The sequence below is a fragment of the Crassostrea angulata genome, chromosome 10, assembly GCF_025612915.1.
Source record: "Crassostrea angulata isolate pt1a10 chromosome 10, ASM2561291v2, whole genome shotgun sequence".
Classification (NCBI taxonomy): Eukaryota; Metazoa; Mollusca; class Bivalvia; order Ostreida; family Ostreidae; genus Magallana; species Magallana angulata.
Genome location: NC_069120.1, coordinates 42,071,850 through 42,098,652, shown reverse-complemented (window position 1 = coordinate 42,098,652; position 26,803 = coordinate 42,071,850). Strand labels below are relative to the sequence as shown.

The 26,803-nt window shown below is 33.0% G+C and overlaps 2 protein-coding genes and 1 long non-coding RNA gene across 3 annotated transcripts; 1 reads left to right on the top strand and 2 right to left on the bottom strand.

Moving 5' to 3' along the window:
• Window positions 1–410: 410 nt before the first annotated feature.
• LOC128167369 (uncharacterized) lies at window positions 411–18,693 on the top strand. The gene is made up of 5 exons (XM_052833055.1): window positions 411–558; window positions 938–1,072; window positions 4,877–4,988; window positions 17,524–17,588; window positions 17,745–18,693. The coding sequence occupies exons 1-5, from the start codon at window positions 546–548 to the stop codon at window positions 17,924–17,926; spliced, it is 507 nt and encodes a 168-aa protein (XP_052689015.1). The 5' UTR covers window positions 411–545; the 3' UTR covers window positions 17,927–18,693.
• Window positions 5,143–9,363, bottom strand: LOC128167368 (uncharacterized). Its single transcript, XM_052833053.1, has 4 exons — window positions 7,082–9,363; window positions 6,734–6,884; window positions 6,122–6,471; window positions 5,143–6,030 (listed from the first exon to the last, which is right to left on the bottom strand). The coding sequence occupies exons 1-4, from the start codon at window positions 7,226–7,228 to the stop codon at window positions 5,815–5,817; spliced, it is 864 nt and encodes a 287-aa protein (XP_052689013.1). The 5' UTR covers window positions 7,229–9,363; the 3' UTR covers window positions 5,143–5,814.
• A 5,725-nt stretch (window positions 18,694–24,418) lies between the features above and the next one.
• On the bottom strand, window positions 24,419–26,602 carry LOC128164525 (uncharacterized). Its single transcript, XR_008240957.1, has 3 exons — window positions 26,474–26,602; window positions 26,330–26,359; window positions 24,419–24,724 (listed from the first exon to the last, which is right to left on the bottom strand). It is a non-coding gene; the product is annotated as an uncharacterized LOC128164525 (long non-coding RNA).
• Window positions 26,603–26,803: the final 201 nt, after the last annotated feature.

The following is a 26,803-nucleotide window of genomic DNA, read 5'->3' as shown; positions in this document are numbered from 1 at the left end:
GTTTAATAACAGGATACCGAGTTCTTACTCTTAATGGTGTATGATCATAAATCGTACAGATCATCATAAAAAAAATAAGTCATGTCGGCTTAATAGCAAGTTCCGGTTTAAAGACAGTTAAAAAAACAAAACTCTGTGGTTGGGGTCAATTTTCATCAAGATCAATTTTAAACGGGTTGAGGTCATCAGAGATTACCAAAAAAAACACCCCAAACTTTTTCAAGCTGTGGAAAAATTACCCCGGGTATAAGTGTCTTTGGGTCTCAGTTTTCAATAGCCTTTGTAAACAAGACAAATATGGGGAAAAAACGTGTTGCATTACATTTGGAATTTTTTTTGGTAACACTAACATACTTAAATGTTATTGCTTTTGAACTTTTTGCCGTATAAACAGGAATGCAGCTTTGGGGGAAACTAAACAAAAACGGAAGAAGTTAGAACAGAATACATACACACTTTATCATCCAAATAAGAGCACATTATTCACTTCCTTCCTAGTGTATTTTTGGGAAGTGATTCCGGCATTTGATTAAAGATTGTTTGATATGGCAATACAAGGTACTGTATTTGTTAAAGGTTTAAATGCGTTAGTTGTCTGATAAATGAATTTTTGAGAACTTTATATATCCTTTTTTTTATAATAGACATGCAGAGTAATTTTTTGTTTATCACAATTACGGGTGATATTAAAAAAACTAAGGACAAGTACTAAAATATACGGTTCAAAAGACGTACGACGTGAATTTGATGATAACATTCCATTGTGATATTAACAAAATGATATAGATAATCATGATGAGCGATTAAGGTTCTTTCATGATACCGAAGAGGTCATGCAAATTTTTTTCCTAATTGAATCCTGCAAAATTATGAAAAGCAAATTTTCATCTTGATTCATGATTTTTTGTTATTTTTTTTTACAAAATATTTGTTATAGTTTGTGGTTTCTGGATGTACGGCCAAAATTGTTCTCAGAAATGTGGAAACTGCAAAGTCAACATCACATGTGACTCCACGGGACTTTGTACATCCGGGTGTCAGTTGGGATGGAAGGGATCTAAATGTTTAGAAGGTAGAGGATTCGAAGTTTGAACTTTTATTCTAGGAATACATTTGAAAAGGAAATTTGTATTGCAACATGCTTATCAGTGAACAAACATAAACTCTCTTTTCTTATAATAAAATGAACATAATTTTTTTACTGCAGATCTTATCAATCGATATAGGGAAGAAAAAATATGGTTGTAACGACCGCCCCCAAAAATATGAAAAGATTCATATTTTTTTGTTTTTAGATAACTTGCATAATCGTCTAGTTTCCTTTATATTTGGAGATAATTGTACATATTGTTTAGCTTTTGAATGAATGTTTGGATTTTCTCAGCTTTGGAGATGATCATACCTACTTTTAGGTTGTGGACTTGAATTGATGTTTCATAATACTAGTATTGTTGTAGCCGTCGAGTTAATTGTACAGGATGTTTAGCTATTGCATTGTTTTGGCCGTGGAGTTTATTGTACAGACTGTTTAGCTGTTTATTTGTTTTAGCCGTGGATTTATCTGTACATGATGTTTAGCTATTGATTTGTTTGAGCCGTGGAGTTAACTGTACATGATGTTTAGCTATTGTTTTGTTTTTGCCGTGGAGTTTTTGTACAGATTGTTTAGCTGTTTATTTGTTTTAGCCGTGGAGTTAACTGTACAGGATGTTTAGCTATTGTTTTGTTTTTGCCGTGGAGTTTTTGTACAGATTGTTTAGCTGTTGATTTGTTTTAGCAATGGAGTTAACTGTACTGGATGATTAACTCATGATTTATTTTGGCCGTGGAGTTTATTGTACAGAATGTTTGTTGATTTGTAACAGCCGGGGAGTAAATTGTACAGATTGTTTAGCCGGTAATTTGTATTAGCCATGGAGTTTATTGTACAGATTTTTTAGCTGTTGATTTGTTTTAGCCGATGAGTTAACTGTACAGGATGTTAGCTATTGTTTTGTTTTCGCCATGGAGTAAATTGTTGTACAGATTGTTGGGTTGTTAATTTGTTTTACCTTAGCTGTTGATTTGTTTTCACCGTGGATTAAACTGTACATGATATTTAGGTATTGTTTTATTTAGCCGTGGATTAAACTGTACAGAATGTTTAGTTGTTGATTTGTTTTAGCCGTTGAGTTAATTGTACAAACTGTTTAGCTGTTTATTTGTTTTAGCCGTAGAATTAAATGTACAGAGTGTTTAGCCATTGTATTGTTTTGGCTGTTTAGTTTATTGTACAGATTTTTAAGTTGTTGATTCTTTTTTGCTGTTGACTTAACTGTACTGATTGTTTCCTTAAACTGTTGATTTGTTTTTGCCATTGCGGTAATTGCACAAATTGTTTAGTTGTTGATTTGTTTTAGCCGTGGAGTCAATTGTACAGGCCTTGCTGTCATCAGCATCCCAAAGCCAATATTCAGTCTCAAGTCTAAGTTTTGACCTCAAATATATGCACTTTTTCTTATGAGGGATTTGAGTTGAGGACTGAGTTGATTGATTTAAAAGATATAAAAAGTTTGGTGACGGCGGGGCTAGATTGTTTAAGGATTACGTTTACTCAGGGTTTGAGATTTTCAAAAAAAATGTTTTTACAAAGTTCAATATCTGAAGTCCAAAGTTGAATTAAAAAAACAAAATAACAACGTTATTAACAAATATCGATATTGATATCCATGATTTGTTTATTTGAGGAAGATATGCTCCGACAAAGGTAGATTTATATTAAAACAGAGGAAATTCGGACTAATTTTTTCATTTTCTTTTTTTCTCTTAAAAACTTTCTTTTGCAATGTAATTGCAAAAGTTAAGTTTCAATATGTATTTTCGTATCATTTTACATATTTTATGGTAGTATTTACTCGTCTATAAATTTATATCACTGGCTGGCACGCGATTGGAAAAATCTTTAAAATATGTAACGTGTCGCGGCCTCGACCAAGCGTCTCAGTCCGTACCCGGTTCACCCGAGTTTTATAGGGAATGCAAACGAAGAGTAAAATGACACTTGCCAAGTGCCTCTATGATGTACGGAAAAGCTTTAATTCAAAATATACAGATATAGGTTAACCACTGCCTTGTGGTAATTCTCAATATATACAGATATATATAAGCCACTGCCTTGTGGCTATTTCTATGTTTGCCAACCGCCCTTGCCACCTGGCAATGCAACTTGTCGCTCAGCCACTTGGTAATGCAAGTAGGCCTATCAATTTGTTACTTGATAAAGAACCCAACTTAATCAACTTTAATTATCCAAAGTTTCATCTTTACAGAATTCACCGACGTGATTTTCTCCTATGCAGTATGTCGCATATAGGGATTATTTCTCGTATGAGTCATCTGTACAGACTTTACAATATTAACAACTAAATGGTATCGACACCATCTGACTCTTAAATCAATTGTATTATATCTCACAGAAGTGTTTAACGACAGCCAAACATACTTTCTCAATTTATAAGTCTATTTGACTAATAAGAAACTTCAATAACTGTTTTTGTTGTTTTGTTTTTATATAGTTATAATACTTGAATAACTCTTTTAATCATTTGACATTTTAATTACACTATTTACATTAATTACTAATAGCAAAAATACAAACAAGGGAAGATAACTCTTTCAACCGTTTCAAATACATAAAATCGATTCAAGATAAAATATCTCGAAATTTTGATCATTGACCTTATTATAGCATTGAATGATTTATTTTTGACGTCGTCGTGTCAATAACTGCCGTCAGGTGAGCAGACAAATTGAATAACGCGCGTTAGCGCGTTATGATAATTTGTCTGCTCACCTGACGGCAGTTATTGACACGACGACGTCAAAAATAAATCATCCAATGCTTATATTTACATTCCCTTACTGAAGAAATCAATTGTTTACTTATATAAATCGATATAAAGTGCAGATCACGGAGGGAGTGAATAAGTAACAGCAAGAACAGCTGTTTTGTAAAACCGGTTTAAACTGGTTTTCACATAGACTATTGAGATGAGATCGACGAGCATGAAAATATAATCCATGATAAATAACTCTTGAAATGTTGCTGTTAACAATAAAGTCAACTTTTTGTTGAATAATTATAAAACATGGTGTTTTGACAACATTCATGAAATACATTTTTTAACCGATAACATAGAAATCACTGTTTGAGAACTACTTATGTAAATTACTCGTAAATTCATACGCAGTGAACAGGGGTTGCATTTAGAGGCATTTAAACATCAGGGAATTTAATGGAAAAACACAGTAGAATGTAAATATATAATGTTAATGTCAACAGAATACAGACAACAAAAACAGTTTTAGACAATCAATGGTTTAGAGCTCCTATTAGTCAGTTTTTTGTAAAACTTGATCAAAAATGGGTATACAGTTTTGGAAATTCGGACTAAATTAAACTTAAAATATGAGCTTAAAACGATTCAGTCAAATATAAAATTAGTAAAGCTATTCGTATTTTATCATTTCCCAACCTACAAATTGTTTTATTATTTCTAATAATTACAAAATAAAGAAAACCTTGAAAATGGTGGACAATTTTGACAATTTTTTCAAAAAACATTCAGAGGTCACTAGCAGAAAAAGTAGGTCATTGACCTATTTATTTGAAAGTGAAAAATAGCACCACAATAGTGGGGCTACAATGTAGAATAAGTAGTTTTTCGTTCCTATTAGTGGATTTTTTTTGCGCCCCTGAGTAAACGTAATCCTTAAGTTGCTGAATTGATTTTATGGATTGTTCAAGTTATTGAATTGATGCAACCGATTGTTCAAGCTGTTAAATTGATTGTATAGATTGTTTAAGTCTTTGAGTTGACTGTACAGAATGTTGTAGCCGTGGAGTTGGAACCCTACCCCCTGTCCACACTTTTACTCTCTGGTTTTTTGGCTGTGACGTTGGTTCTGCTCCTGTTGGTTTCTGTAGAATTACACAGACAAATACAGAGGTATGTCCTTATTGTATTCAATATGAAATATTTCAATCACCATCCGACGCCTCTGAAATTTCAATGGGGACTTCGAGCAGAGAGAATTTTCATGATCATACTAGTTCAATTAAAAGCTAGAGCCACGAAGGGTCAGAATCAGCCTAGTCTCCGAATTTTACGATATAACCAGGAAACAATCTCAGGTCAATATACTTCACAAAAATAAAAGTCTTGGTTTGGTTTGGTCCCTATCCATGCTGAACGACGCATGGAAAGAGCGCTTGTTTAATGTTAAAATTACAAACGTTCAATGACGTGACTGACGTCACATTTATTACATGTCAGAGTTGATAATAAATATCAATGATACTACAACTAACATCAATATAACAATAACACTTTTGCACCAATTTCAACAAACTAGAAACCATTCAACATGAATATACATTGCATGTGGTATAATTAATAAATGAATGCATCATTAAGATCATATACCCGTTTATCTCACGGATATCCAATGCAACACTTTAAAATGTCCATCTTTTCAAGAGAAACATATACTATAGTACTATTATGTGTGCACAATAACTTTTAAGCAATAAGTCTAGCGCAATGAAATAAAATTGTTACTATATGGGTAAAAAATGCAATTACGTAAATAAGAATATCATAGCTAAATATTATATATTATCATTATCTGTTTTTTGCCATCAAATATGTTCACTATTGTTCATAAATTGGGAAAAAAAACCAATGTTGCTTAAATAGTTAAACATCTATAATGAGAAAACTGAGAGACCACGTTACCAATACAAAGTATGTGCAAAAGTAAATTTTAAAGTGTTCATTCTTCTATGGTGCTGTCCTCGCTGTCAGATGCGTCTATTGGTTCTGGAAGGCTGGCTGCGTCTTCGACATAGACCCCCCAGTTCCTAACCCCAATATTCAAAGAGTCCTGTTTGTGTCTGGCATACCCGAGATACCACAGGACGGACGCAACGTGTGCACACACACCAACCACTCTCGCCCCGGTCTTACACAGACAATACCATGCTGTGACCTGAATCAAAGGAAAAACAAACAGTTAATAGGTTTTAAAACTTTTTGTGATTCTAATTACTTTACTAACAAATAAACAGTTCACACCATACCTCAACTTCGTTGTAGGATATCCACAAGACATGTGCTTTTGAAGACACGTGTCTGCTCTGCATCTTAACTTTTAGAAGTTGTGGATCTTCTCTATGAACGAGGATGTCGTGGTTTCCGTCAAGGTGCTCTTGGATGTAGCACCTTGAGAGTTTAAGCTGGTAGGACCCACATGTCATCTCACGTAGCTGTTCCTCGGTCATTTTCGGGAAATCATCGATGGTTGAAGCATCTCTCCACATCGAGGATTTCCTACTGTGCAAGCTCTCTGCCTCCACTCGCTCTTTCAGCACATTGACCTGACGACTAAGATGCAACATTTTAGCCGCCACTGCAACATCGTCGTCATGGGCTATTTAGAAACAATCAAAATAATTTAACTGAAATGTCACTTTATTACAACGGTGGAAAAGTTCCTGTAAAAAGCTTTATGCATATGCGCGAAACCAGAAATTGTTACCGGGAAGGGGGGGGGTTTACCAGGGGAGGAGGGGGGGAGGGATACATGGCCAATTCTGTTACTTGTACTTTATTGGTTGCATTGAACAAGTCTGAATTTTTACAAGACAATTCTAGTTCCGCGTCGTGCATAATGCATATGTTATTTTAAATACCTGGTGATAGTGGAGGTAAGAATTTGTTAGAGATGGCGCAGACAATTCTTATGTAGTCTCCAATGTAAGGGACTTGGTTTGTTGGGAGAACTTTGTCAAGGTACTTCCACCTCTTTATTCGGGCATTCGCCGACTCCACTACCCATCGCACCTTTAGTTGAAAACATAAAAAAATATTACTATATAACTGTTTAATAATTATGATCAGATATTTTAACAGTTTTAATTAAATATTTCATTGATTAAGAAAAATATTGTCATGGATGTAAGAATCAAAATCTACCAAGCTGAATTTTGATACTAGAATAATCTAATTAGAGCAGTTTTAAACATAAAAACTTCAGTTACCTTTGTAACCAAACGACTAGCATTAGCATCCTCTGTCGACAGTTGCTTATCCCCTCGTTTCATGAAGCATGGCATTTCTGATTTTATCCCCATATCCTCCAGTAGACTTATTGCATCTCTAAAACCCCGGTCGACAACATATGTCATTTTCTTGCACCCAGTGTTTAATGTCTTCCAAGTTTGACTTTAGCATATGGGTAAGGATGTTTGCATCATTGTTCTTATTATCTGCGAGGTAAGGTCCAACCGCTGTTACAAAATGGCCTGTTGTCGTTACGACCACCATCGCTTTCACTAACGGTCTTCCTTTGTGGACACTGTACGAACGTCTCTGGAAATGGAAATTGTTACTTTTTTGGATATAGATATAAGTACCATCTAATACTAAAATCACTTGTGAATTCCCAATATCTCCAAACAATGTCTGCGCTAGAGGTTTCGTATGCTTTTCAATTACCTCTTCACGTGATATATGCTGAAGACCCAAGTTCTGTGGAACAAAAGATGCAACGAGAGACTTTCTTACAGATGCTATGGCTCGACGCAAACTAGATTTAGAAATGTTGAAGATGGTTGAAAGTATTTTATTGGAAAGTCCAGATTTCAGTTTGAATAAGAAAATGCCCAAAGATGTTCGTGTGGTCCTAGCGGGTGTGTTTCTAAGATCTTTTAAAGCTGATGCACAGATTTCATCGAAAGCGTCTTTGCATATTCCAGTCAGATTCAAATAATCATTATTTGTCAGGTTGGACGATGTTTCAAAATCAATTCTGCGATTTTCGTTTTGCTGTGCAGCTGTTCGTAAACTTTTGATCAGTTCAGTAATAGACGTCCTGCTAAGGAGTGAGCTATTTGCTGTCTTTATGCTATGCAACATATCGGCTTTAAATTCACCATTTTCCAAATGATTGGGACAACATCGACTACCCGCTGGTACAATAATCTCACAGTTCATGAACACATCAAATCTCGTGTTTGATGGTACCACCACCAGCTTTGGTCCCGGACGCTTACACAAAAAGCACTGTGCATGACTTTTAGGGGTAGAGGGGATCGACAAAGAGATAGAGGGTGGACTTGATAGAGCGCTGGATTTTGGACGTTTTGGTGTGGGAATGTATTCATCGTTGCTTTCATCATTTTTAGCGACAACTTGAATTTTCTGTCTTTCTGCAGCATAGTATTTATGCCTACATCTGTTGCACAATGTGTCATTAGTATCTTTGACTGTAATAAGAAAGGTTTTCTGAAGGAAATGAGTTTCCTGTGTTGTTATTTTACGTCTCTTTCGTGGCTTTGTCCGTTTGTTACACAGTACACATGGAAAAAACTTTGGTCCACCACCGGGCATTCTGTAAAGGAAAGTCGTGAAGTTTCGGTCGTAAAGTATTTAATCTTAAGACTATGCAAAAACTTCTGACTGAGAAAACACCATTTTATTACTGAGTATGTGTATGAGCGTCGAAAATTATCGGAATTATGCTGTTAAAGCCACAAATAAAACTGAATGGCAGAAAAAGATTATACCACATTTTTTTTCAATAATGACATTACTTTATGAACCAAAAAAAAAATACTGATACATATAGATGTCATCATTTCGCCAATATTTAGAGGCCAAGTATAAAAAATAAAATAAATATTATTCATCGATAAAAAATATCAAGTATAAGACTTCAAGTAATGCTATTTAAAATTTTACATCAGCGACACATAGTATATTAAATTACATTTATCTATTATTATGATTCATCATTATGGAATCATTACTAGATAATCACAAAACATTGTGTAACATTTCTAGCTTTATATCAGGACAGACTTACACTGTCGTTTAAGGTAAATAAACTAATTATCACAATATCAAATAGAGTGAGTGGTTTATTAGTTTTGTGCTTGTTATTTTATTCATGTTTGTCAGACATGTCATCTTTTTTTTTTTGAAGAGGCAAATTATTTGACAAGCAAATAAACATTAAAATAAATTTTAAAAAATCACTAATCAACAAAATCCGAATCACCGGGGAAGGGGGGGGGGGTGGTTGTTGGTGGCTGCAATACTAGTTGGTTCATAAAACTTTAAATACATTGATGCATTCGCGTATCTAGAGTGGGATGGTCCGGACCCTCCCCTGGAAATTCAAATGTATTGATTTCACATAAAGGGAAATTATCAAAAATAGGTGTCAGGCCCCTTCAACCCCACCCGCTAAAAACAAAGAAATCTCCAGAAAAAAAGTCTGGATTCAGGTAATTTTAGTTCCATCAATTTCACTACAATTTTCTACATGCTCCCAGAGTATTTAAGGCAATTTTAAAATTAAATTTACAATTTGTAATATTTTGGAAATAAATATTTACTGCGTGAGAAAATGGGAGAGCACCCCCTCCCTCCCCCTTCCCACCCTGCCACTACCCTGTTATACAATCATAGGAAAGCAGTTGATAGATAAAACGTGCAAATAATATCATGCATTATACGCTGTAAACTCACTATATGCTAAGAATATCTCTCTCTCTCTCTCTCTCTCTCTCTCTCTCTCTCTCTCTCTCTCTCTCTCTCTCTCTCTCTCTCTCAAGAGGCGTAACTCAAAGGGAAAAAAACCTAGTACACTCCCTTTGTATTTTCATTTTCGTTTCCTATGTAAACAGTGTAGGTGATGAATTGCAGACGATGATCGATCTGGTTAATTAAAATCACTAGATAACGCATGGAGTTACCAGATTTACACCTTTGATGGTAACTTTTATTGATTTTGTATTGTAAAATTACAAACATAACGGTACAGAACTTTAGATGCAGATCATGTAAATATTTGTTATATAGGCTATAATTCGAATTTCCTATGTTCAATTGTAAGTACATTTCGTTGTCTGAGATCTGATTTCGTTTACACATTGATTTCATAGATTATCGTTGACTTAAAATGATAACACTAACTTTTAATATGGGATGTTTGCTTTAACATTACTCTAAATGACGACTTCGATAAATAGACCTACACTACGTATTGTAGATGCAGACGTCATGAATGTGCATGAACCATGTTATTACAGTTAATGTAAAGTGGTTAGGCCTATATGATCTGTGTAAATTGATACGTACATTCAAGTCGTTGTATCCATGGTATATCTATGTGTATATCATGGTATATCTATATCTATGTGTCCTCCATCTTCTAAGCTTGTGTTTTTCGCAATCTTGAACAGAATTTTGGCTATGTGAAATCTAGTAGCCTACGAGTTATCGAGTTATCTCCCGTTGAGTAAACAGTGACCATGGCGACACGGTGCCGATGGTAGGAATTCGGAAAAGCATCAATCGAAAGTTTACAATATGCCTATATGATATATTTTTTTTTATTTCAAGCATCATCATATTAATAAGTGAAGTTCCACAATTTAATAGAAAAAAATATCGGTCAGAACACTGGCTAATATAATATGTTTTACGGTGCGACCGAGATTGAAATCTCCCTAGTTAATGAAATAACATCCTTAGAATCTCAAGAACACATTAATTTTGAACTAATAGAACAAAAAAAATCAAATCTTGAAAATTTAAGAAAACATAAACTTCAAGGCCATTTCATAAGATCTCGAGCAAGATGGATCGAGCAGGGAGAAAAACCAACAAAATATTTTCTAAATTTGGAGTCTAGGAATTTTCTGAACAAAACTATCAAAAAAGTAGAACTTGAAGAAGGGGAGATTATATACAAGCAATCGAATATATTGAATCACGTCAAAGAATTCTATGAAAATCTATATACATGTGCTGATTCAGATTTAATAAATATTAACCTTGAAGAAATTATTAAAGTAGATATTCCTAAGTTAGAACCAGATATATCTAGCTCGTTAGAAGCTGAAATCTCTGAAAAAGAAGTTCTTGAGGTTCTAAAAAATATGAAAAATAACAAATCACCAGGTAGTGATGGTTTTACAGTTGAATTCTTTAAATTCTTTTGGAAGGATCTAAAACTTTTTATCTTAAATGCAATCAACTTTATTTTTCTGAAAAAGGAACTTCCTATTTCCCAGAGATTGGGAATTATATCATGTTTACCAAAAGGTGACAAACCAAGACAGTATTTGAAAAACTGGAGACCCATCACTCTTCTGAATGTTCTCTATAAGCTTATATCAGGATGTATTAGTTATCGAATTAAGTCTACACTAGACTATATTATATCTGATACACAAACAGGCTTTCTTAAAGGAAGATATATTGGAGAAAATACTAGAATTATTTATGATTTAATGTCATTCACTGAAAATGAAAACATACCAGGTCTTTTAGTTCTTATCGACTTTGAGAAAGCCTTCGATTCTGTTTCATGGTCCTTTATATACAAAGCTCTAGAATACTTTGGATTTGGAAATAATATTATAAATTGGATAAAGATTCTCAACAAAGATTTTAAGGCTTCTGTATTACAATGTGGCTTCCTGTCAGAACAGTTCAAAATCCAAAGAGGATGTAGACAGGGTGACCCAGTAGCTCCTTACTTATTTTTGATATGTGCAGAAATTTTATCTATTCTCATAAAACAAAACTTTGATATTAGAGGTATAATTGTTAATGGCAATGAACATAAGATTTCTCAGTATGCAGATGATACCTCACTCATCTTAGATGGTTCACCAATGTCACTTTTCGCAGCTCTTGATACTTTAGAATTTTTTTCACACATTTCAGGTTTGAAGATAAACAGCTCTAAAACAAAAATTGTATGGATAGGTTCTAAAAAATTTTCTAATGAAGTTTTTCACCATTCACGTTGGAAACTTGATTGGGGCTCCACTTCTTTTAATTTACTTGGAATAGAATTTTCTGTCGACTTAGATAAAATGACATCACTAAATTATAATAAACAACTGCCAAAAGTTTTTTCTCTAATTCAACAATGGAGGAGGAGAATTTTAACTCCCATTGGGCGCATCACGGTTGTAAAAAGTTTGATTATTCCAAAACTTAACCACCTGTTTATTTCACTTCCAAATCCAATACAAGATGTCATTCTATCTCTTAGTAAGAGCCTGTTCGAATTCATTTGGAATTCAAAGTGTGATAAAGTTAAGAGAGAAATTGTTACTCTCGATTACCTAAAGGGTGGTTTAAAAATGGTTAACATTTCTAATTTCATGGCATCTCTTAAATGTTCATGGATTAAGAAATTAACTCAAGGCTACAAACCATGGATGGACTTTTTTTTATCAATAAATGGTAATGATTTTGCAAAAAAACTTATTGATTTTGGTGATGATTTTCTATCATGCATGGTTGTTCAAAGAAACAATATTTTTTGGCAAGATGTTTTTAATTCTTGGCTATGCTATACTAAGAAAATGATTAAAAGCTCATTAAATACCAAGAATGTTTTCAATATTCCTGTGTGGTACAACCCAAATATAAAAATTGCATGTAAATATGTATTTATCAAAGATTGGTATATGAAAGGGGTTAAAATCATTGGAGATTTTATGAATGAAAATGGAAACATATTGTCAAGAATAGATTTTACTGAAAGATTCCATTTTTCATATATACCTCCAATGTTATATAATATTACTTATTAGGTTAGTTACTGACTCACTACGGAAATATATTGGGTTGATTAATCTCATAGATGGCGAGGCGAAGCCGAGCCTTCTATGAGATTGATCAACCCAATATATTTCCGTAGTGAGTCAGTAACTAACCTAATAAGTGTTTTGTTTTCTCGAGGACTATCAAGCTACATATTTATTCACAAATAGCGATGATCTGCGCAAAGCCATGTACAAGATGCCTTACATCTCGTCCAATTTAACTCATTTAAACTCTTCAAAATTTTCAATCTCACCTTTCAAATACTCTTTCAAAATCTTTCCTTCACCCATGTTTACTTACAATGTGTTGTTGCTATTCAATTTTAAATGTTTTCTCTCTTTCCTGCAGAGATTTGAGCAAATTTCGACGCTGCCATTTTGTTCTGCTCCAGACAAAACAATGTGACGTCAATATTCTAAGGGCAACTACTCTAATTTTAAAGAATTTTAAAGGGCAACTACTCCAAATACTTTAAGAACTTACGGCATGCAGTTTGTGTATAAAATACTATGAAATGTCGAAATGAGTAAGCGAAGCGTCAACCAATAACGGCCATATTGCCTAATATTATTTCTCACAGAACAAATATAGAGATATATGAGGCAATCACGTGCTATGTTTAAACCAATGAAAATGTGACATTTCAGTCCAAGGGAAAACAATAGTGTTATATGTGCAATATCAAAATACTTGACATATTTGTCTATTGATAAGTCTACTTTGAAGAGAGACTGCACTACATTTATGCCATTTTATTATGAGTCTATTTTTTTGAAAGAAAAAGTAACAAAGCATATATACATATGTTTAACCTTAAATGATTGTGTACCTACAGCTATCAGCAAATGGAATGCTGAGCTATGTGATATTTTGCCAAATGATCTCTGTGTACATGATGTGTTTAAAATATGTTTTAGAACTACCAATGATTCAACTATTAATTGGTTACAATATAGAATTCTCCATAGAATTCTTCCTGTTAAATATTATCTTAAGAAAATCAGAATTACTACCTCTGACTGCTGTACGTTCTGTAATGATATGCCTGAAACTATAAAACATGTTTTTGCAACTTGCAAGAAAATCCAGCCTCTATGGAATGCACTTAGTATACTTATATACGAGAAATGCAACAAAAATGTTAATTTTGATGTTTGTAATGTATTATTTGGTGTTTATCCCCTTGTTTGGGAGAACAGAATTCTAAACTTTGTAATCCTATATACAAAACATTATATATTTTTATGTTTAAAACAAAGTAAGACGCCACATTTTTTAGGGCTTTTACACTATTTAAATCAAAGATACAAGACTGAAAAGTATATTTATATTCAGAAATCAGAAATTGACGAATTTGAAAAAGCATGGTCTCCTTGGATTGATTTTATTAATCATCTGGCAGTTTAGAATTAACATGTGTACAATAATGCATCAATTTAATATTTTTATGTTTTTTGTTTTTTGTTTCTTTCTTTGGTTTGTTTGTCTGGTTTTTTTCACATGGATTGCAGTTTTACTGCATAGGCATAACTATCACAAGCAACTACCCTACTCTTTATTTTATATTACAATATGGGATGAAAATGTGAGTATGTGAGAAGTGAGAGAGTAAATGTTTCATAAAATGATTTATATATTTAATCTTTGTTTACAATAAAAAAAAAAAAAAAAAAAAAAAAAAAAAAAAAAAAAATATAATATGTTTTACGGTGCGACCGTTGGGGCGAGCACAGCATGTGATCAAACAATGAATTATAATAAATTAATAAAATAAAATTAACAACGTGAAATTTGAATGCCAAAAAATAAAACATACCTATTTTTCAGTAAATTTTCATTATTCATAGTTTATAAAATTTGTTATAATTTATTTATTTATATGTAGAACAATAGTTTAATCTCAGATACAATGTTGTTAAATAATAAAGATTTTAATATATAAATATTCATTGCACTGCATCTCCTCTTTTAAAGTGATTGTGGTTATGATTGATTTCCCCCTTTTTTTTTGCAGTAGACATTTTTCCTTAAACTTACATATAAAACTTGACTCATCATAGAGCTCCCCCCATGCTAAAATTTTTTTCATTTTTGTCAATTTATACATAGAAAATCGACTTACCATGGATTTGCCCCTCCACTTAAAAAAAATAATTAATGTTTAATTTTATTTTTAGTTTACGCTTTAAAATATTTGCTTATCATGTTAAAAGAACATGGTGTTGTCCCCCCCTCGCATGTAATAAATGGAAGTGAAAATAAAGAAACCATTGAACTGCTAAAGAGCTGAAGGATTAGAATTTTCATGATTTATTTTTCTTTTTGCTTGCAAAGATTTTTTGGATGAGGCTGCCATCCACCCACCCACCCCTTTAAAAAAAGGCGCTGCTACGTATAACGTTACGTTTCAGGAAATTACCGTAATTATAGTGAATAAAATATTTGTGAGCATTCATCCAAATAAGTGCAATTTACAACTGTTTCCTGTATCTGAAGAAATGTCCTTATTCGTCAGCTGTTCTTTATCTTAGCCTTTGCAAGATTTTGAGAGGATTTTGGTCATTTCAGCAGATTTACAATAACTTCAATTAGAGTAATTTCCCCTTATCAGTGCTTATTGTGACGTCAAAGCTGACGTTGGTTAAGTGTCGTCTTACTCTTTAAAATTCCCTTGAGAAATAAAAGTATGCGAAGTATACTGTTTTATTTACTTAAAAAGCATGAGGTTCTTAAAATTACACATCTTATAAGCTTTTCAAAGGTTTTACTTTGATTCTCGGGAGAACGTGATGTTGGAACGTGAGGTTGGAAACCATTGGTACTATGAATTGTGGGTCAAAATTTACTGACTCCGAAAAAATATATCGGATCAATGTGTAAACGTTTGTGACGTCACACGATTATTTTTGATTGAAAGTGTACTGAGGTGAACTTTAGAGGTAACATTGACTGTATGTCGCTTACATCGTTATTGTTTTTACTGTCTAAATTTGTCTTGCTGATTCTCGTGAGAGTGTGAAGTGATAAAAATTGCCATGATTACAGGGAACTACTGGGACGATTAAAACGATGCATTACTGGTCCGATTTACTGACGCCAAAAAAATCCGTTGAATGAATGTGCAAATAGTCCGAATTTTCTATTCACACACGCCTTGCCGGTAGAGCTCGCTTCGCGCCGGCGCTGCGCGCCGGCGAGCTGCGCTCGCTAATATGTTTTACGGTGCTACCGTTCTGGCGAGCGCAGCAAGAATTACACATACCTTGCGTCATTGTCAACTTATAGTTTTATTTAGGTATCAACCAACGTCAATGAATTTTTGAGAGAGTATTGCTCTACAAAAAGTATGTCAAAGGTTCTAATTTTAATGGTTATGATACATACAGCGCAACCCCCTACCCAGAGAGAGAGAGAGAGAGAGAGAGAGAGAGAGAGAGAGAGACCGGTACCTGTTTGTAGGTGTGTGATTTCCCACTTTTAAATTCAAAAGTCTGACTATATGCAATATATACATATTTTTTTTTACCTGTTTATTTTTTCATTTTATTCCTTTTTATTTAGTTCAAAATGTTCTATTGTTTATTTCCTCCCTTCTCATATACTTACCTGCCTACTGTACATGCATGCACAATAAGCTTAAAAATGGATCGCTATGACAGTAAAGTATGGCTCTTGCTAGTTTATATATATAAAATCTCTATATTAAAAAAAAGATTAAAAACAAATCATATGTCAATGAGGCAGGTATCGCAGTCTATACTGAAATAGCTAGTACAGGCATTACAGATGTTTGATCCACCTCTAAATTTATCGCGGGAAATAAAGCGCGAGTGCATTGTGACGTCATCCATGACTTTGTTCGTCTTTGTTTACGTTTCTCGACTCAATACGAAGATATGGAAGCATGTAACAAATCTTTTGAGTCTCGCCAAAGCATATGCGGTACTCAAAACGTGTCTTCAAACTTTAAGTTACTGTAAATTACGAGTTAAAAGTCTGCCATTTTTGGCATAGCACCACGGGTGAAAACATTAGAGAGCATTATGGGACGTAGACAAAAAATTTTGTTTGATGAACTGTAGGTTTTGCTCGTTCTTTTTCCCGCGCACACTGGTTCTTAGAGCTCGCTTCGCTCGCCGGCGCTGCGCGCCAGCAAGCTGCGCTCGCTATAACGCTATATATAGGGCCTGTTATGAATGGAACGACCATATTTCATTAATATATTATTATTCCCAATAAAACTAAGAAATAAAGCAATCCCAAACATTTTATTTACATGTATTTGCAATAAAAACCGTTTTTCAATTAGACCAACATTGTAACACCGTTATTATATATAAAACAATAGGGTTTCCCCGGGATTTTATCGTTCTGAGGATTTTGACGCTGAAAGAAAAGTCGATTTTCGACGTGGCCACACCTATCGAACAAAATAAAAGTAGGCATTATTTATGCCTTTTTAAATGTCCTTTAAAATGACATATTCTTTATTTTGTTCGAAGGGTGTGGCCATCACGAAAATTTGAAGTAAAGACGAAAAAACTGATACTTTTTTAATGAAAAGCAGCAACGAGCGCGTGTTTAGACGTGTACAGTGCAGTTGTGACGTCATACAATAATTTTTGTGTACTACAGATTTAGAGCTCATTACTTATAAGTAATATTTTTATTATTATTTTCCTCCTTGGCTTGTTTCATTTTTCATGAAAAAATTAGGCTGATTTTGACCTTTCGTGGCTTTAGCTCTTTTCTGTGTAAAAATATTTCTCGAACGTTATTTTAAAATATAAGACATCATTACCTTCATTATCATGAATTATTATTATCATTGTTTATCTTTTCTCAGCAAAAATAAAACAAGACGAAGGAGTTATGAGCTTCCTGGAAAACAATTGATCGAAAAGGAAAGCGGTAAGCACATGTTTTATAAAAAGCACTTCTTTTATATAATGCAAACCCGTATGAAAACTTAAAACTAACAACATTAACGCGTGCGACTTTCATATAATTATTATGTTTAGCTCTTTAGTCACATAATCTTATCCAATCATACCGGGATCTTTTCAGACAATCGATATATACCTTTGGAGAACTATCAACAAATTCCGGATCAACTCGAAAATATTACACAATCGTTGGACGACTCGGACGATGGCAGTCATAGAGACTCATCCCACTATACGATTCCAAACATGACGTATGCTGGTAATAGCAACTATGAAAAAGACTGGACATCTCCGAAACATTAGACGAAACTGCAAGTGCGGAAAATGACATGACTGAAAACCTTTCTATACACATGAAGATACTTTGTCATTTAAGTTTTGTGTAGAAATATCTATCACTCCCGTCCAGTTTACAGACACAGTGAAACTTACATGAAAGCCAATAGCTTAAAATGAGCCGCAATAAAAAAGAATACAGTTTGGATGGATTGAACATTTAAGGCCGGTTGCGGGTTTAAAATTTTGCGCCCTCTGCGCATGATATTGCGCATTACTGTCGAAAAACGCAAATGCAAAATAATTGTTCAAATTTACAGGTTATCATGTATCGTTTTTATCAAAAGAATATTGATCATAAAATTGTTTTTAATTATTATGAAAAGTATCGTTAGAATAATGTTGAGAAGTATTTTAGTCATTTGGCCGCTTCTTCAAAATCGACGTTATCCACATCGGAGTCAACGCCTTACGATGACGTCAGTTGAGACTTTGATGTAACAATTGACAAAAATAAACGTAGTCTCATTCAACCAGACGCTCGGCTGTCTCCGTAAAACTCCGACGAATCCTGGTCACGGCACCAAAATGTCGCGATTGTATAGTGGTCTTTGAGTCAGATAGAAATGAAAACACGTCTGAACACTTTGACTGGTTTATCTAGACTGATTTGAACATAAACATAATATTATTGTAACGTTACCATGACGTCATACTATGATGACGCCATAATAGCCGTCGGAGATTTACGGAGACAGCCGAGCGTCTGGTTGAACGAGACTAAGATAAACGTCGTGCATTTTTTATTGCAGCGTCAATAATTTTAAAATATAATTTGCAAAATAAAAACATGTGCACGATTCTTTCCTGTTCTGTGTGAATGGAAATTAGGAACTTTTAAATCTATTGCAAATAAAATTAAGGTTAAGATCTAGTAAATGAAAGGCGCCTTCAGGGTTAGAAGAATGCTTCATAACAATAGCTTTGTTGGATAGAGTGTACCGGGGCTAAAATGTTTGGTACACAATGAAAGATCATGTTTTGAACTGTCATTTTCAATGAAATATGAAGGAAATAAGGAACAAATTTCGGAGTTTTGTCCATTTTTTACTAATAAAATATATCTAGAATGCTTACAGTCTCTCCAAAAAACGGAATTGAATAAGCTCTTGACCTCTTTAAAATGATGTTAAATTTAAAATAGGTATCGGGATTACTTTTTCCATGATTTAATATAGAATGTCAAGAAATTGTTTACTTTTCTGCATAATTCCTTTAAAGCCGTAAAGTACGGGGAAAAGACTCTTCAAATCAATTTTGACGCCATAATGGTTCAAGCACAATATACACTCTGAAATCGTTTACTAGGTCTTAACCTTAAATTTTAGCTAATTTTGATCCGTTTATTTTATATGTAAACTGGCTGACACGACAAATTTATAGGACCAAACTATGGGGGCGGTTCCATCGTTGAAAATTAAAAGAAATCGTATGTTTGTAATTTTTTACAAAAGAAATTGAAAATGAAAACCCCCTTTTTCCGATATAATCCTATATACATGTAGAATGAGATTCGGATATACGACCAAAATTTGAGCGCGGCAAACAGATAACATATCCAGTCAACCTACTTTATATTTTGCACATAGTTAAAATTTCTCAGAAGTTGACCTTTCACTGTAAATAAAAAAAATAAAAGGAAATCGTATGTTTGAAACGTTCTCCCCGGAGACTCCTTAAAACATTTCTCTTTCAATATTTCCACCGAAAGAAAGACAGTTTATACAACATTTTACCCGTTTTTGGATAGAGTTCAAACCATGGACGTTGCTGCCTTAGCGGCTGTCTTTGCCTTCGTCAGAAAATCATCATTTACGAAACTTTTAAGAGCCTTGATGGTCGTTGCTATTTTTGGACTAAATCCCCTTGAGAATAAGAGTTTGTTTAAATATATAGAAAATATTTCATAGACGAGCCAAGCAATGCCAGCATCAGATGAAAATGATAAGAATTGTTGAATTGAAAATATGTTTAGATAATAAATAGCTACTGTACTAAAATGTATATATTGAATTGAAGAGAGAGAGAGAGAGAGAGAGAGAGAGAGAGAGAGAGAGAGAGAGAGAGAGATTTGCTACTTATACGGTGTGTTCGTCCTTCGAAGATTATTTTCTGATACCATTTATGAAATTGAACACATTAAACAAAATACATATATAAAAAAAAAAAACCCAAAAAACCCCAACAAAACTGTGAACTCTTCATAGACAACATTTTTAAATTCTGCATGTATAACAAATCTATGTATTTTATTTGTGTGTACAGCACCATTGATTGCATTTTTATTTGTAAAATTGTGCGCTTTATAAATTATAATAATAATAATTATAAAATTAATTTTAGATTTTTAAAGGAAAGTTTTATTGTTTACTCAGATGAAGTTTTGTTGGAGTATGTTTTAAGAAAAAATATAAAAGAAAATGTTAAAAGTATACGCCTTCATAATTTCACGAACAGAATAATGCCATCCTTATGGTTAATTTTCTAAATGTTTTAATAAATCTATTGTCCTTATCTACATTTGTAATACTCCAGATATATAGCAAAATTTGGTGCATAAACGATTGTATTAAATGAACAACGATATATTGGTTTATTATACAAAATTGTTTTATTTTCTAATCTTGTAAATGAACCCGACGGTAACCGTAACTAAATGTCATCTTTATGCAGATTTCTTAAAAACAAGCTTGATCACAGCTTCCCAGTACTTTCAGTACTTTTATTCCATCCAAGTATGTTGTTTTAAACTTCATAAATATCTTTTAAAGTTGTTGTTTTTTTTTAATTCAGCTTATTAAGGTTGAAAAACAACTAGCTAATTAATAAAATCAATCTTGATAGGTTTTTAGAATTAAACAATGGCAAAATTTTTCATTCATGTTTCTGACAAAAAAAATCGTAACAGCATTTTTTAAAAAGACCGACCAACGGCAAACTAAATATCAAATCAAGGTTATTAGGAGATGTGGTACATCTTGATGTTGGGACGTGCTAACTTTCGAAAGAAACATAAAAATTAACAATAACTGTATATATATTCTTTTCACCACGATTTCCATGTATAACGTAGTACAATAGATATATAAATCGTCAGCCACTGAGCTGTATGTCATTAGTTTGATATCTGCTGAAGCTTTCACATCGCAGAATGTTCATCAAAAGAATACATCTTTACAAGATGACCTACAGAGCTCTGCTTCAACACCAGAATCATGGATTATGTGAAATACGACCCTTAGTCATTTGGCAAAATAAAAAATAAAAATAAAAAATAAATACCGGAATTTTTTTTATTTCGCGTCGTACTTGTTATTTGTTACATGTATATGTAATCTTACAGAATCTTTTTTTTTCATCCAAGATAAACCAATCACGGGAGATATATAACACATCACAATGATTATTAATGGTATCGGGCACTGTTTATGTTCAATACCCATATACATTTAGCTCAGCCCCGCATTTGAAAAATACTCAAGCGCATTTTGTACATTTTTATTCAGTTGGTCAATGTATCTTGTCAAAACCTTTCCCTATGGGAAAGGAACAAAATGTACCTCACTGCGCTGATATAAAACTTCTAGAAAGATGAAAAAGTGCAGTGGGCCTTCCCCATTGTGAATTGATGTTGCGAAAACATTTTTGATTAGTAATTCTTTGTTCTTTCCGGATTTTATACAGGATAAAATACTAGACTGAAAAGCAATACAATACATTTACTTGTAGGTATCCATTTAAAAAAAATAATGGATGGAAAAGCTGTCCATTCTCAAAAATAGCCGGAAAGGGGTAATGCAGTTAACCTTTTGGATAGCCACTGATATCCCCCCCCCCAAAAAAAAAACCCAAAAAACATACTACACGTAGTATTATAGTCTGTCCCAAGATATTTTTACTGCATTTTTTCTTAGATTATTCGATATTTATAAATACCTCTTGATTCAGACGATTTCCATTCAACAGTGTGAAAACATCCCAAGATTTCCCTTTTGAAACACCCCTCTAGCTTGTCAGGTTTCAATACACGGCTTAAAATAGAAAGTCTACGAGGATTTTGCATTGCATCAGCCATTTAGCCCGGATGATAACGAGGAAAAATTGTGCGAGGTATTTTGAGTGACTTCCGAATGGAGAAAAGATGTCAACATTCCCCATTATAAATCTCCGTAACAAAGTTTTCGTTTCTGTGAATTTTTCCGACTGAAAAACGATAATGTGTCAATGAAGATATGTTTGAAATTTTCCCTTTCTTCGATTTCAATTGCACTTCTTTCACAGGTATGTGTATTTCTATTAAAAATCGTCAAAATTTGCAGCATAAATATCTTGGGACAGACTTTGAATATTTAACACCCTGAGAATGTAACAGAGAGCGTAATACAGCAAAGAAACACTAACACATTAGAAATTAATCCAATTTGATGTATATCAATCTAATGTAAACCGCCTTTTAATTGCGACAACTTTATTTCGCGATTTTTCACAGAAAACCTGGTTTGTGACTGGATTTCGAGATTTACATCCGATTTGTTATCTACATCTGTTTGGGTAAGACTAGTACGGGGCGAGATATATTCGCGTCAACAAGCTACTCGCAAAACTCGCAATAATCTTGCATGTGATAAAAATTGGTAAAAGGTACTCACATTTTCAGAATCTCGAATCAAAATTTATCCACTTGATCATATCAATGTAACAAAAATTTCACTATACTCTGTCCCGATTTTTTGCTTCCACCACTTTTTGCTTGATATTTCAATAATAGTAAATACTTTTGTGCTCAAACTACGTTCATCCACTAATATGAGAAATGTCCAGATTATCTATTTTGAAACGCCCCCTCTACCGCTTCAGGTTTCAATATACATCCCAAAATTGAAAGTCTACGGAGATTTTGCATTGCATCAGCCATTAAGAAGCCCGGATGATAACGTTAAAAAATTGCGCGAGGTATCCCGAGTACTCCCGAATGGAGAAAAGATGTAAACATATCCCATTATAAATCTCCGTAAGAAAATTGTTTTTGTTCCAGTGAAATTTTATGAGTGAAAAGGGATAATTGTTCAATGAAGATATCTTGGATATATTCCCTTTTAATCGATTTCAATTGTATTTCTTTTACAGGTATGTTTATTTTTATTAAAAATCATCAAAAATTGATGGAAGATAGATATGCATGGTCAGAAGTAGACTGAGATAGACTGTAATATTTGAAACTTACATTCTTTACTGGATATCTTTCTACATACACAAGATACTGTGTCATTTGAATTTCGTAATGCAATACCAACCACTTCCGTCGAGCTATAAATTTGTTAAAGGTATATGTGGCGTATTTGGAGTAAAAATTTTGACATGTGTTTGAGTAAAAATATACATCGTGCTTCTTATTATTAGACGTTTCACAAACTCTAGGCCCATAAAACATGTTCTTTCTTTTGTTATTTGTCTGGAAACTTTGCTACACATCTGATGAATATTAATGTGATCCGCCATTTGTAACGCCACTGCGCATGAGTGCGGGAAAACCTAGCATTTGAACAGTTTGTTTACAAATTAGAATCACGTTTTTCATGTCTTGAATTAGATAATTCTTATATCAGATGATACCTGAAGCATTATTATATCGTTCTTCATTAATGTAGAACGATATAAATTGCTTATTATTTGTAATAAAGATGAAATACGATTTTATCATCAACGACACGGTAAAATGAGTGATTTACCCCCCCCCCCCCTTCTCCCTGAGGAATGCATGTACTGAGAGTGTTTATTTTTTACTGATTTAAAAAAATTCCTCTACTTATGGTTTATAACTTATAACGTTAAGACATGGAACACGTGGAGTACGTACGAAACTGACTAGCAAAACCCCTACAACTTCATCATAAACTTAAGTTTAATTCGGCTGTAATTCCTATTCCATCTTTCAACATGGTCTGTCTCTTTCTTTGATTTTTGCCAAATCTGTCAAACCTTACGGTACATTTATCTTTCTTGTCGTCGCCATTGTTGTTGTGATAAACTGAGCGTGGTATCACGTGACCGATTTAAGGCGGGGTTCAAATGCTGGATTTACTATCTACTCCATAATAATTATAAAAATTATTTATTTCTATATCTTTTTAACCCGAATGATATAAACTCTATAAAAGATAAATACTATATCTTTATATAACTTATTTAAATAAATCAATCAATCAAATATTTGTTAGCATGAAAAAATACGCCACATATGCATGTACCTTTAGCAGATGACCGGTTCAACTGACATGGAAGCCAATTGCTTAAAACTAACAAGTTAACAAGTTGAAATGAAAAATGTACAACTTAGGTGGCTAATTAAAGCGGATTCTATTCAATATTTCCGCCCCCCCCCTAAAAAAAGAGATAATTTTGACGACTGGATAGAATAAACAAATGTTTTACACTTTATATAAAGGTACAGACAACTATTTCTTGAATGAGCAATGCAATGCCAGCATTCGATTGAAATGATAAAATGGATGAATTGAAAATAAGTTTAGATAGGTAAAGAGATGGATGACACCTTTTGTCGTTCTAACGGTACAGATAAACAGATAGATGATTGAATTGTCAAAATTCTAAAACTTATTTCTCTCAGCTCTTTTTATTTCTGATCGCCATCAATTTTTTTCGTTTATGTAGAATAATAGCGTCTCTTCAATCCAGCGATACCTCTGATACCAGGCACTTGCCGAGTCTCTTTTGTATCAGGTTTTCCAGAGGAAGATTTCTGATCTGTAAATGAAAATCTGACAATAATACAACCAACCAACTACAAAAAGCGACAATATTCAAACTAACAATTTATAATAATATAATAGTAACAAAAGTTATTGTTCATTTGTATGTATATTTCCTTGCATTTTTTCTTTCTCATTAATACTTTCATTGATTTTTCAAAGTATTGAGAATACCATCTACTTGTATAACAATTGATTATAGATCCAAGCATGCTAAAAAAACATTTAAAACTGCATTAATATTTTTTCTGATCTAAAGTGTTAAGTGTTTCAATCACAATTCAAAAACCCAACGCAGAAACATCTAAAACCATCTAAAAAATAAGCAGATTTGATTATGAGCCAACAAAGGAGATGGGGGAACAAGATAGTGCAAATGCCCATTTGGTTTTGTCGTAAAAAAAAATTCAAATTTATTTTTTTCCAATTAAATACACTAAATGATGTTATATTACAAGTTTACAAAAGCACAATTTCTAACTACATTCAGTTTTAAATATAAAAAAAGATAAGAAAAAAAAGTAAATTCTAAAGTTTTGGTGGTATCGAAGACCACAACCTAAAAACCCTAGCTATATAATTTTACCTAATGTCTGGTGCTCTAACCACTGAGCCATTTCATTCAAAACACAGTTCATTGTTAAATGCTAAAGGCAACTTCAGCCACGATTTTACGGACTTGTAGTATTTTCTCTAAAACGATAAATTTTTGGGATACAAAATGACTTTTCTAAAGTATAGTGGGTCATCTCTCCACGTTTTTGTTGATTCAAATCGGTTTGATTTCCTTTAAACCTTTTATAGACTATGACAAAAATATGGAGCTCAGACCCATTCTATAAAAGAAAAGGCATTGAAGTTCTAAAATTGGCACTATTTGGAGGTTTTGACACGCATACGCCAGTTTAAATCAACCTATTCCAAATATTTAACATATTTTAAGGTTATAAATCTATATTGTGGTAAATATACATTGTTTTCAATAATTTAGAAAGAAATTATGAGATTTGTTCATATTTTACTTTTATACTATCTTATCTATCCTTATATAGGCAGTTTACACGCCTTATTCACCCATGTTCTTTAACCTCATACAGCCACTTAATATGCAAATAAATGACGAGACAAAGCAGAAAAATATTGGTTCGTCTTGCAATAAACAACAGTCCCCCTTCCTTAATTAACTGATGAAAATTTACCTTTCGAAAAATTGACATTATCACTTCAAGTATTTTTTTTACAATCGATATTTGATCCATTTTTTATTCAGATCAATATTTAATGATTCTAATTTAAATTTTGATCACACTGAAAAAACCCAATCCCCACCTACTACGAGGGTTGTTTGGAAATTATTAAGATAACACAGATATAATCCTTTCTAAGTATCTCAAATAAAAAAATCAAATTGGAAGAAGGATTAATGCAATTTTTGTATTTTTAATTTGAACCCGATTAAAAGATTTTGAAATGTTTACAGAAGAACGAGAAATCTAGTTCTTCCAATAAAACAAATTTCTGGTATAATTGATTGATTAAGGCATTTATTTTAAAAAGATTTTTTTTTTTAAATGAAAACAAAACACTAACAACAACTTACCTGGTATATTCCGTTCATCTCTTTTTAAACCTTAACATTGAGAAAAATAAGCATTACTTATATACACTGTATATCTTTTTCATTGAAGATAAAATACATTAATATAAATTCCATCAAAGTACGTGAAAGGAAATGAATCATTACCTTTAACTTCATCCTGGAGAGCTATCAAACTAAATAGTACCAAGACAAGGCAGAAAATACGTCCAGACATCTTGTCAATCCTGTTCAATTCTTGCCTGTAGTCGATGGTAATTTATAGGATAGTCTGTAAAAACCGATGTTTGTCTACTGCTTGATTAGATAAGCTTTACTGCAGCCATTTTTGCGCATTTTAGTTAAAATTTGGAAAGTAGTTAGTTTTTTATTTTAAAAACGAGATTTTTAGTCACGATTTCGTGAAATTATATCCAATATTGAATAATTTGGCTCATTTAATTGTAGTTTTTATAATTGGCTTTTTATATTTCCTTT